The following is a 13,257-nucleotide window of genomic DNA, read 5'->3' on the forward strand; positions in this document are numbered from 1 at the left end:
ACCGTGCCACAGGCCTGAGCCACGCTTCCTTTCTTTGTACAGTTCTAATGAGCTTGAAAGTCAATACCTTCATTCTTCAGTACAACCTGAACTCTCTTAGGCGGCTTTCTGTTCAGGAATATTTCTCCAGGCTTGTTGAAAGATGTTGGCTGTATTTGGTTATCTGTCAGGATGATTCCCCACTGCTTTAATAATGTTGAGCTCTGGGCTCTGAGGAGGCCGATCCAGGCCTGATAGTGTCCCACTGGGGTGGGAAACTCCAGGCCTCGAGGGCCGGTGTCCTGCAGGTTTGAGATGTGTCCTTGATCCAACACAGCTGATTTAAATGGCTAAATGACCTCCTCAACATGCCTTGAGGTTTCCAGAGGCTGGTAATGAACTAATCATTTCATTCAGGATGTTAACCCAGGGTGATTTGGGTGGGTACTTTTACTGCTTTTAATGCTGTTTGGGATCATTGTCATGCTGAAAAATGATGGCATTCCCCATCAGATGTTTTCCAGATGGGATTCCATGGTCTATCAAAATCTGATGGTACTTTTCTGGGTGCATAATTCAATAAATTTTAAAAAGATCTCCAACATTTGGGGTGGTTGTAGCTCAGGAGGTAGAGCCAGTCACCTGATCTGAAGGTGAGCAGGCTCCTCCAGTCTATGTCTGTGAAGGTTCTCAGTTATCCAGGTCATCGTAGTCAAAGGAGCTTGCAAAGAAAAGCGTCTGGACTTCTTTAAGTTGCTTGAAGACGTTTCACCTTCATCCGAGAAGCTTCTTCAGTTCTAAGGTCAAATGGTGGAGAGTCCCAGATTTAAACCTAGTGGGAGTTTCCCCCCACAGAGGGACAAAAGGACCCCCTGATGATCCTCTAATCGCCTGAGCCAAGGTGTGAAACTGGGTGTGGGTCCCAATCAGCCAGAGTTTCGGGTGAGTTCATTGTGAAACCTGGCCCCACCTTATCATGCGAATTCCTGAGGTCAGATGGCCCAGGATGTGAGTGGGCGTTAAGGCGTCTGGGGAGGGATCTCAAAACTGGATTATAGATGGCAGAGAGTTGGTGTCGTAAACCACCGCCTCTGTTCAAAGATGGTCGCTCACAGTGGACATAGATGCTTCTTTCACTCCTCTTTCAAACCATCTGTCCTCTCTGTCCAAAATGTGAACAATGGCATCCTCGAAAGAGTGACCTTTGACCTTAAGATGCAGATGGACAGCTGAGTCTTGTCCTGTGGAGGTGGCTCTTCTGTGTTGTGCCATGCATGGCACGGCACAGCACCTCCAGGAACAACCTCAGGAATTCGCATGATAAGGTGGGGCCAGGTTTCACAATGAACTCACCTGAAACTCTGGCTGATTGTGACCCACACCCAGTTTCACACCTTGGCTCAGGCGATTAGAGGATCATCAGGGGGTCCTTTTGTCCCTCTGTGGGGGGAAACTCCCACTAGGTTTGTATCTGGGACTCTCCACCATTTGACCTTAGAACTGAAGAAGCTTCTCGGATGAAGGTGAAACGTCTTCAAGTAACTTAAAGAAGTCCAGACGCTTTTCTTTGCAAGCTCCTTTGCCTCCTCCAGTCTACATGCCAAGAATCCTTGGGCAATATAATAATCCCAAGTTGCATCCATGGGAGTACGAATATAGTTAGGAAGCACTCAGTTTATAAGAAAATGATTGGGTGAATGTAGCATAGAGCGCTTTGAGTAGAAAATTGCTTTGTCAGAATCAGTCCATTTATGTCACTGGCTGAAATGCTGTCCCAAACCATAACAGCACCTTCATCATCTTTTACAGATGGCTGTAGACTCTCTGTCCTCCAGTGATTTGGATCCATCACTCCATCAGATCTTCTGCCACTGATTTTCAGCCTGGTTCATGTGTATTTTGGGAGACCTCAGCCTGTGCGCCCCGTCACACTTCTTTAAAAACGCCTTGACAGCCCCTGATGTCATTTCTGATGAGGCTAGATGCATCTCTCAGTTTAACTTCATGGTCCTGTTGCAGATCAGTTTCTGCACTACATAAAGTTTAAATTTTAATTTAGTTTCACACTGCCCATCTACATCATCCAGTGTAAGAGCTGCTATCTGCACTGAAAGTTACTTCAAAAATAATGTCGGCACATGAAGCTACACAGCAGTGTCTGATTTAACTGCCTTTATTGGTTGAGATTGTGAGATACAGGCCAGAACGAATCCCAGCAGAGTAATTTGAGTAGGAAACAGTCACCCGGCAACTATCAACAGCTCCCCTCCAAATGTGAGCTGATGTTGACCTAAAAGAGTCCTTCAGTACTTTAGTTACACACATTCATTCTTATCACACATCTGTTTCTGCACAAATCTGTGACATCAGTCGGAGTGAACATGAAAGAAATATAAACTTAACAACCACTGCACCGGCTATGATGTCACCGATTTGCGACGAGCCAGAAATCCATCTTAAAATTGAAAACATGCAGATGTGAATCTTCGAGCAGCTCCAGTTTCCTGCTGATTACCCATCAGATTTGTTAAATTCCTCCATGTTGTAAAACAACAGACATCCTCGCCTGCCTGCACAAACAAAACAGCCAAAATAATATTCATATCTCTCTCTGACCTGCTAATGAGTGCATCTCTGCTGAAAGCTTTTAAACTACGTGTGGAAAACAAAAAGCCTGACAGCAGTCAGTGTTTATTTACCCACCAAACCACCCGTTTATGATTTTATTGAACATTTAAATAACGTTAGAGCTAAACTGGTACAGTCTGGATGAACACCGAGGATCCCAGGTGGGTCAAAGTCAGAAGGTTTTTGAAGCAGACACGCAGCTTTTCTGTTTCTCCGCCGTCATGTCCGCTGAAGGTGCGACAGCGGCTAGCGGCTCAGAAGTTGATGGCTTTGCCGAAGGAGGCGGCCAAGTTGGCTTCTCTGAACGCCTCGGACACCGTCTGCAGGAGAAGGGCGAAGAGAAAGGCGTTTGAAAGAGGTCACGGTGCAACAGGACTTATCATTTCTCACATCTTTACTACAAGATAAACTAAGAACTGTGCATGTGCACTATGCTGTGTCGTGTGTGATGAAGAGAACGCACCGGATGGGCGTGGCAGACTCTGGCGACGTCCTCGCAGGAGGCGCCGTACTCCATGGCCAAAGCAGCTTCGTTGATCATCTCTCCTGCGCCCTGCAGGGAAACACGCAGCAGTGTCTGGTTTAGCAGGTCTGTAAACAGCAACAGCTTCACGTGGTCTGTTACAACAATTAACTTTCCAGCAAGCTATTTTACTTGTCAGGTAATTACAATCAAATGCGCAGCAAGACAAACACAGCAAACTTGGCCACTTAAGTCAGGCACTTATCCCTGTGATGGAGAGGTAATGACTGCCTGAGAAAACACAGTCCCTTGTTGCGGATCATGTCCATTTTTTTACACATGGGTTCACTGCACCAACCTTCTGTCTAAGACTGTCCAGCAAATTTAAGGGAGGAGTTTGAGACACATTCAGAAACATGAAACAAAAACGTAATTGTGCATGTAACTGAGAGCTTTAAGAAAAGTTGTGTTCTAGGGATGCACCGATACATCGGTATCGGTACCGATACATCGGTATCGGTACCGATACATCGGTATCGGTACCGATACATCGGTATCGGTACCGATACCGGTATTGGCCTCGATACCACATTTTCTAAAGTACTCGTTAAAAGTCCCCCGATACCGAGGACCGATACCACGGTCTGAGACCTGTCTATGTTTGAGCGGCATGTAAGGGGTTAATCACGGGCGCCGAGTGCCCGCCCCCAGGACCCGTCTGCAGCTCAGAGCTGGGAGAAGGGCAGGCGAGACAAGTCAGCCGTGTGGAACTATTTCAAAGTGAACGAAGACGCGAAAACAAAGGCGGACTGCAAACTGTGCTCAGCGAAATTGTCCAGAGGCTCTAAAGGTAGCGCATTTAACACAAGTAATTTAATCAAGCACCAAAATCCCAACACGACAACGAGTACAAAGAGTTTACCCACGCTTATTTACCCACGCTTATTAGCACAGAGGAGCATAGCTGATGCTACAGCAGTGGGACGGAAAATAGTTGGGCATTTTAAACACTCCGCCTTAGCCTACTCCCGCCTCGAGGACATTCAGGGACAGCTCAACCAGCCAATAAAGAGACTGCAGCAGGACGTACAGACGCACTGGAACAGCACGTATTACATGCTCCAGTCCCTCATTGAGCAAAAGCGAGGGCTGGGCGTGTCCGAGCACAAACTCCCTGACTATCTCACCGCTCACCAATGGGCTCTTATGGAGACGACTGTTGCCATCCTCGCCCCCTTTGAGGAACTAACTAAAAAAGTGAGCAGCTACGACGCACTAGCCTCTGATGTCATCCCAGCTGTGACTGTGCTAGTGAGACTTCTAAACAGAGAAACAGACGAACAAATTTAAAATTAAATTTTGTTTTTTTATAATTATTTATTCTGTAATGTTGCATACAACATGCTTTACGTTTTAAATAAATGTTCTTAATTCCAAACTAGTCCCTTGTTTGTTTGTTTTTTGTTAAATTATAGGACTAAAGCTGTTACCTGCAAATTTAAATCATGTTTTTATTAAGTACTCGGTATCGGTATTTATTAAGTACTCGGTATCGGTATTGGCGAGTACTGAAATGCAAGTACTCGTACTCGTTTCCAAAAAAGTGGTATCGGAGCATTCCTACTGTGTTCCACTAAGACGTTTCTGGTCTCATAAAGGACCGACAGAGATGTTAACAGAGATCCGAGAGAACCATGAATGTCAGTCAGTCCACCTGCACTCCTCGGATCTTTGCACTGACAAATATCTGCTTTATTGTCGCCTCAGAGTTACTGTAAGTCTAATCTGAGCTGTACAAACATGGATGTCTCGTCTTTGACACAGTTAAAGGTCATTAACGAGGAAGTGCGTTCATCGAGAGCCAGCCTGATGGTTTTACAGCACTCGCATGCGTCTGTCTGGGGTTAGTGTTTATTAGGACAGATGCAGTAATGAGACAGACACACAAACCGTTAACTTCCATTTTCATAGGAGGCTGATATTCTACATAAACACTCCAAAGCTGTAAACACTCGATTCCCATCATCATCATCCTCCCACGTGCTCAATGTCTATCTGATTGGGTAGATGATCCTCGACAAAGACAGTCTGAGCCCATTAACACCCACACAGATGTTTTTACATTTAAGGCTAACGCGAGTCCAAAGGAAGCTGATGAACTCTTACAGATCCGAGGATGTGAGCTCCCAGCATCCTGTCGGTCTCCTTGTGGCTAAGGATCTTCACCAGGCCGTCGGTGTCGGCGTTGGTTTTGGCTCGGCTGTTGGCTGCAAAGGGGAATTTGCCGACTTTAAACGGGACACCCTGTAGAGGAGAAGAGAGGACTCAGACTGAAGTGAAATGACAGAAATATTCGTTTTAAATGTTGCACTTTTCACACACTTTTCCCAAGTTATGGGACGCTTCATGGCTGTCACGTTTGTCACTTGTACAATATAAATAAGCACAAACAATCAGGATGAAACCTTTCTTTTGGCTTGGATCTGGATTGAAATGTTGGGAAATATCACCACCAGGTGGCCGATGTCAATGTCTGAAGCAGCTTAGTTTTAACAGATTCACATATTTATTTCCTCCTTATTTATGCTGCGTGGCTACTTTGTGCATGATCTCTGCTACGATGGTTTAGTGACATTTCCTTCAGTTGCCCTAGAAGAACAACGCTGCACCCAGAGAGCTGGCTATCCATCGTGCTGGAAGCAAACACCTTCCCAGCTTTCACCTCCTCTTTGAGCTGCTCCTCGCTCTTGCCCACCCAGGCCACCTCGGGGTGCGTGTAGATGACTGAAGGGACGCAGTTATAGTCGATGTGCACAGCGCCTCCCGCCATGCCCTCCACGCAGATGATGCCCTCGTCCTCGGCCTTGTGGGCCAACATCGGCCCGGCAACCACGTCACCGATTGCATAAACGCTAAAAGGAAGAGAGGAAGAAGCAAAGAGGGAACAAATGTCACTGAGCTGTGTTTTGCAAGGAGCGATACATGTAATTTATTTTTTTGGTCTGGGTCATTTACTGACCCAGGACTTCAGCAGCTACATAAATACACAGAGAGGTTCTCTTACAGAGCAACAGAGCATCCCAGCGATGTGATCAAAGGCCTTTTTGTAACAGACTTGTTACTTTATTTCTCCTGTTACTAACAACAGCACAAATAGATTTTTACACTAATCTATTTGTGCTTACTATTTTAAGAGATTTTGATATTTTTTTTTAAATTGGACACAAAATTTTAGCAGGGGTAAACTGGTGAGGATGCACCAAATTGGTAAGTCTGCTTTCAGAGATTCAATCATGTCATTTTAGCTTAACCCTTTAAGACCTACCATAGAACCAAGTCCGCCAGAGCTTATATTATATGTTTACATGCTGTGGAGCCATTTTTGGGAGCATTTCAAGTTGATATACATCAATACAACCATTACAGCCTACATTTTAATAATATGTCTGCATTAAGTGCATAGTAATTACATAAATTGCAAAAAAGTGCAATAAACTACAAAAAAATTGAAAATCGTTTTTGTTTTTTTAACATATATTTCTAGTTAGAGAAATTTAAGAGGCTTATCCCTCAAAACTGTAAATACAAAAAAGTTGCACAAAATAGTTTCCCACCACAGGAAATTTATTTTGAGTGTCTTCATAGTTTTATTTTTGAAATACACCAATTTTTATATACTGCAGGAAAAACGAAAATAAATATTATAAATGCAAATTTGCAAAAAAACAGCATATGCATCAAAATAAACTATTTCCAGCAGTGCAATATGAGTCCTAAGCATCCCAGAAATGACACAGAAAGTCATAAAGTCAAAGATAACTTTTAAAAACACCAGTATAGGCTCATGAGGCCCTGATGGTAAAAAACTACATTTCCGCAAAATGACGCCACTTCCGGTTTCGTGCAGGTCATGGCGGACATGCGATAGTTCGCTCTGATGGAGTAGGAAGTGTTACAAACAGCTGATCGGATCGGCAAAGCGTGTTTCTGGAATATTATGTTTTTGTTGCTGCAAGTGCTTTTTATGCAGTTTTTGCAAAGCTATATGTGGAAGGAAACTGTGACCGAGGACAAGCTGATGGCATAAGATGTAAGTACAACTCCTCCGGTTTCATATGCAAAAAAAATTATTGCGCTAGCTCACGTGGTTGCAGAGCTACCGGGATTTAAAAATAGTTAGGGAAAACGAAGCTGCCCGCTCCGACTGGCTTTAAAGGGTTAAATTCGGCAGCATGAGCTCGGTGGTACCTGGGGACTTTGGTCTGGAAGCGGTTGTTGACGGGGATGCGACCCCTGTTGTCCAGCTCGATGCCGACAGTATCTAGGCCCAGGTTCTGGGTGAAAGGTCGTCTGCCGATGCAGACCAGCAGCACGTCACATGTCAGAGTCTCGCTCTTCCCTCCAGCTGCCGCCTCCACCCTGAAACACGCATAATACCCACGTGGTTACACGACAAAGCTCCCCAGCCATATTTCAAATTTCATGAGTTTATGGGTGTAAAACAGCCCAAAAGAAAAGGCATCAAAGAGTCCTGAAAGTCTGAGTCTGGTTTTTCCACTCACGCCACATCGATCTTGCCATCGGGCCTCTTGGTTGCTCCCATGACTTTGGTGCCGAGCTTGAATTTGAGGCCCTGCTTCTGCAGGATGCGCTGGAAGTTCTTGGAGATCTCCATGTCGATGCCCATACCACCCACGTGGCCCAGGAACTCCACCGCTGTGACGTTGGCACCCAGACGCTGCCACACTGACCCCTGCAGGATGGCAGGACAAACACTTTCTAAAGAAACAGAGCTGAGGCAGGAAATGTTGCCGATGTAGTCGACATGATCATGTGTTTGTGGGTGAATCAGTCTGTAGTGATGCTGACCAGCTCCACCCCGATGACTCCAGCTCCGATCACAATCAGCTCCTCTGGTACTTTCTTCAGGGAAAGAGCTCCTGTCGATGACACGACGGTCTCTTCATCAATCTAAAGAAACATATTTGAACACACTTCTTTTAAAAATCAACCCAGAATTATCTTTTAAAAATCAAGTGCATGTGAGTTTTTATGGAGTGGTGAAAGGAGGGTGACGAGACGAGGACGCCTTTTATTAGACACCTGCAGCACTGACCCTTCCTCGCCTCCTCCACCTCCTTTGCTGAATACGACAAGCAAAAAACCTGCAACTAGTGAAATGAAGTATGAACAGCTCACAAATTCTCACACCTGGATGCCTGGAAAGGGCGTGACCTCTGAGCCTGTGGCGATGAGGATGTTCTTGGTGTTGATGACCTGCTCTGTACCATCAGCTGTTGTGGCGGTCACTTGGTTCTTCCCGGTTAACCTTCCAAAACCACTAACGTGAGTAACCTGTGGGGAGTGACGTCACACCACAGACACTGTTAAAAGTGGTTCAGATGTAGCATCTGTGTAAACCAGCACTAACGCAGAGAGGGAAGACTGACTTTGTTCTGTTTGAATAAATGTGCGATTCCTCCAGTCAACGCTTTGACCGCCCCACTCTTCTGAGCCATCATCTTCTCCAGGTTCAACGAGATGCCCGAAACTGGAAGACAAAGACTTGATTGTCAATGCGGTCACAAATGTCAAACTAAGAAACCGATGGAAAAACAAGTTAGATTCAATTAAAGTGTGTTGTCGAAAACACACGTTCTGTGCCATCAGCATCCAGTACTAAGGAATACAGACACAAGTGTTATAATCAAGGTTATTATCGTTAACGAAAACTAACGAAATAACGAAAACTACAAGTGAAAAAACATTTTCGTTAACGGAAATAAAAATAAAAACAAAAAAAGGAAAACTAACTAAAACTATAATGAGTGTTCACAAAACTAACTAAAATTAACTGAATTTATAGCAAAAATGTGTTTAGTTTTCATTGATGTGTGCGTGTCATACAAGAGTCAAGGGTGAAAATGAAGTTTAGTTTCCAGATTTTTTTCTTGCTGTGTCTCATTATGCCAGCAGGTGGCAGCACGTTAGTCGAGTCGTCTGTGTCGCTGCTCCGTCCACGCGCAGAATCATGTCAGGAAAAGTCGGAAGAAAGCGCCAGAGTCCAATTTGGGATTACTTTGAATATGACTGTGTTTTGGATAAAGCAAGTGTCTTGTAGTGGAAACAGACAAATTATGAGGGACATTTCTAAAGGGAAAAAAATCCCACAAACCTTAAAGTGCACTTGAAAAGCTCACACAAGAAGGCTAACCTAGCTTAGCTTGAGAAGGTAAGGGAGCACACTCAACCCTCATCCCCAGAAAACAGAAGCTAACCCCAGGCAAGGCAGCGTGATGCATCCCGAGACAACAGGACGGGGATATCTACACAACTGTGTGAGTCAATTACCTTCAAAAAGTTTATCAATTCACTTGAACCAAAATTACGAACACCCGGTGCTGCGAGAGTTAATAGTCTCATTGGGGCCAAGATATACATTTTATAGTTGCCTGGTATCAATGGTTGTTCATCTGCCTTTATTTATTTATTTAAAGAACCCATAGGTGGGAATGTGAGTCTGTCTCTGCATGTTAGCCCTGCGACAGACAGGCGACCTGTCCAGGGTGCAGTATGGTAGCTGGAATAGCAACATACCCAAGGATGAGCAGAATGACTGATATGATGAAACTGGGATTTTGTTACACTTAATTATTGCAAACACGACTAAAACTATAACTGAAACTAATCAAAACTAAACTGAAACTAAGGATTTTCAAAAAAATAAAAACTAAACTAAACTAGCAAACAATTGGTAAAAACTAATTAAAACTGATATAAAATTGAAAATCTGAAGTCAAAACTAAATAAAAATAAAAACTAATGAAAATTGCAAAACTATTAAAACCCTGGTTGTAATAACATATATGCTTATATTAAATATGGCTAATGCTGCAAATAATGACCTTTAGTGTAATCTTGGCTAAAAAAAATCTACTTGAAAGGTTTAAAGACAATGGATTTCTCTACTGTAGCCATTTCAGGCACACAGGAGCATGTACTGCTGGTCAAACCAATCATAAGAGGGTTGGTTGGCTTAAAGCAAGGGGAGCTAACACAGCTTGTTTCTGACAGGATGACATAAAGAAGGATTATTTTGAACTTTGAATCATGCAAAGCTCTACTAGAGCTCAAAATTATAACACATAACTGAAAATGAGCCCCCTTTAAGGATCAGCGAGCTACACAAAATGTACAAAACCTTTAAAGCCTGATGGTGATTCTTACTTTCGATGCCTCTGCTTTCAAAGTCCTTCCCATGAGCCAAGTGGTACAAGTAGGAGTTGTTCAGCAGAGCCTGCAGAAACAAAACAGCAGCTTATTCAGCTGGAGGAATGACTTAAAACACGTTTACATCATTTTACGGATTCAATATAGTTTAATCAATCTTACGTTCAGTGCTCATCACCAAACTGAAAAGTTATTTTTAGGTGAAGTTTATTCTGCTTTCCTCTCTCTGTGAAATTTAGTCCTTATTATCTCTTCTTGGATAAATCCAAAAGTATTGGCTTATTTTTGAATTCATCAAGACAATAAAAAGATGCTACCGGTATGTGCTGCTATTCTTTCCGGCTTCTACTACTCAAATGTCCTCCATGGAAGCATTTGCCCTTTATAATATATCTATGGATAGAAAACCATCACTGGATTACTTTTATACGAAAGGTGTACAAGTTCTGAAAGAGAAACCAAACCCAAGATAAAAACATCCTTGGTATCTCTCCTTCCTGTAAAACGATCATACTGATCAAACCTCTTACAAACAAACCTGTGAATTTGTGGTGATTAAAAGCAGTTTGTTACCTTCGAGGGGATGCAGCCGACATTGAGACAAGTCCCGCCGAGTGTGAGATTTTTCTCGACACACACTGTCTGTCCAAAAATAACAAATGTAGAGACGGGGGATACATTATTCACCAAAAACTTCCACTTGTGACTATCTGTGGGATCTGTTTAGACAGCAGGATATCTGTCGAGCAGGTGGGTTACCTTGAAGCCGAGCTGTGCAGCTTTGATTGCAGCGACGTAGCCTCCTGGACCGGAGCCCACCACTGTGACGTCTGCATCAACTGCAGAGAGGCAACACAGCAGCTTTTAGCATGACTTTACGCCACCAGAGAAAACTACATGATTAAGGTCTGGTGTATGTAAATGAACATTTTAATGCAAGCTCTCTACCACCCCTCTTTACATAGCCCATGAAGTCCTATCCCCACCCAAATCCAGCACCTGAGACTCTCTGCAAGTCTGAATTATGAGACTGCTTTGATACAAACATCAGAGATCAAACCGCACAAACATGTGGCTAAAGTTCAGTAAACACTGTGCCACAAATAAAGTCCTATGATAAGATTCACAGCACAATCGTACTTGCTGCTTTGTCAGCGTAGGTCCGAACAGACAGCGCTGCAGCTCCGTGCACTTTGCAGGGCAGGTGGTGGCTCCGCTGTGAAGCAAACGAAATGCACAGTTAGAAAATACGCATGCACAATACAACTAGGCAATGCAACACAAAACAATGTTATAGTGCATCACAAGCCAACTTTGCAAACTAAAAGCATCTGTCTTCAGTGGCTTCTCTCACTTCCGTAATCTGCTGCTTAATCACTTCTATTTACGTCACTACTATTTCCTTTTAAAGCTGCATACTCAGATACTGAGTCACGAAGGAGCAAACTCAACTACTAAACTAACATTTGAATTTTCATATTTAGACTCATGCACTTGTTTTCATGGAATTGTACCACATTCAGCTGGTTTGCTGTTGCAGTGCCAGCTCTCAGCAAGGACACCCTCAGCCTGTCCACTAGCAACTCTGAAACTTTCCCCTCTAGCAGACTACCAAGTTAGCAAATAACTACTATTTAAGTGTTGTAGCGTCACAAAGCTTCGAAACAATTCGGAATAATCTGATGCTCGCCGTGAAGCTGTGAGACAACAGCTGAGCTTACGACATAAATTATGAGTTAGGCAACTGCTGCTAAACAGCTAAGCGAGCTAACACGACACCAGAGTGGGAAATGTCAACTGTAAAGTCATAGAAACTAGATGCTTTTCTTCTAGCTTTGTGTGATTTAAGCCCCTTTAATATTAGCAGAATACAAATATCACGCTTCTTTTCATTGCAGGTTTTACTTCAAAATACTGCGGCAATATGTAACCAGAAAAGTCGTGATTTAGTTTAAATGTGGGGAAGGTTGTTAGTCTAACTCATGCCGAATTAAAATGAAAAAGGTATATGAATAGGAAAAACATCAACTGAAAACCAAGCAACGTGTTTAGACATCGATAACCACAATAACTCCAAATTGCATGTCTTTTCCAGTACAGTCTGGTTCGCCTTCTGCTGTTAGCCGAGTAGCTAGCCAGGTGCGGGCCGCAGGTCCAAAATTCCCCTATCCTCTAGATCTGCAGCACGCAGGACAGTTTACGACACATCCGGGTTTCGCATACTGGTTATCGCGAAAATAATGACTGCTTACCGTGGCCAGGGAGCGGTATAACTGTGTCCAGCTCTGCATTCTGTCGGTGTACTCTCACTGGATCCGTAACCTACAGCAGGCCGAGCAGCCAAGGACTCCTATCATTGCGCACGCGCAGTATGGGTCCAAACCGAACACTCCTCCGGGTCGCATCTATTACACGTCATTGGTCAAGTTATGTCACACAGGTCTCCTATTTACCAAGAACACAGCTGAAGACGTTTTATGACTTAATATCGTCCTGGTCTACAAATGTTGGTTTTTGGTCTTTTCAGAATATCCAAATAGGAGTAATCCTCAAGGACAAAAATAGAGACTTCTTAGTAAACAATCTCATTATTACAACAAAATATTACATTCATAAATGCTGATATGCCAAATCCCCCCCTTCATGGCTTGCTCTTAAAAATGAACTTTCCCTGTAGCGTAAATCTCTGAAGCTAATAAATAAGCCCCAGGCAATTAAATTAATAAATAATAATAATAAATAAATTTTTAGAAGAACGTTTCTCACTTATCCCCTTATTTAAGCTATATGTCTTATTTATAAGACCTCACTTTTAATGATTTTCATGCTCCCCCTTATCTCTTTTATTTTGTTCTTTAATCTTTTTCTAATTCATTTACTTATTTTTTACTTTTTTATATACTTAGTTACAACTATTGTTAGTTTGACTGTGACATACCAACTACAATGCTGCAATA

At 43.2% G+C, this 13,257-nt stretch overlaps 1 protein-coding gene across 1 annotated transcript; it reads right to left on the reverse strand.

Annotated features, from left to right (window-relative positions):
- Positions 1–2,136: 2,136 nt before the first annotated feature.
- dld (deltaD) lies at positions 2,137–12,691 on the reverse strand. Its single transcript, XM_087844174.1, has 14 exons — positions 12,553–12,691; positions 11,441–11,516; positions 11,060–11,139; positions 10,874–10,942; positions 10,298–10,367; positions 8,521–8,621; positions 8,282–8,425; positions 7,940–8,041; positions 7,633–7,823; positions 7,319–7,489; positions 5,793–5,982; positions 5,237–5,374; positions 3,071–3,160; positions 2,137–2,927 (listed from the first exon to the last, which is right to left on the reverse strand). Exons 1-14 carry the CDS (start codon positions 12,589–12,591, stop codon positions 2,862–2,864), a joined length of 1,527 nt encoding a protein of 508 aa, XP_087700300.1. The 5' UTR covers positions 12,592–12,691; the 3' UTR covers positions 2,137–2,861.
- Between the last annotated feature and the right edge of the window lie 566 nt (positions 12,692–13,257).

This window comes from Neolamprologus brichardi, chromosome 7 (assembly GCF_056152115.1).
Source record: "Neolamprologus brichardi isolate AB-2024 chromosome 7, ASM5615211v1, whole genome shotgun sequence".
Classification (NCBI taxonomy): domain Eukaryota; kingdom Metazoa; phylum Chordata; class Actinopteri; order Cichliformes; family Cichlidae; genus Neolamprologus; species Neolamprologus brichardi.

What these genes read in the sequence shown, in the direction of transcription:
- dld (XM_087844174.1), bottom strand. Translation starts at nt 12,591, where the DNA reads ATGCAGAGCTGGACACAGTTATACCGCTCCCTGGCCACG. An exon ending in CTGCACAGCTCGGCTTCAAG is followed by an intron (nt 10,943 to 11,059) that starts GTAACCCACCTG and finishes ATTTTTGGACAG; the next exon opens with ACAGTGTGTGTCGAGAAAAA. An exon ending in GAGTCTGCCACGCCCATCCG is followed by an intron (nt 2,928 to 3,070) that starts GTGCGTTCTCTT and finishes CTTCTCCTGCAG; the next exon opens with ACGGTGTCCGAGGCGTTCAG.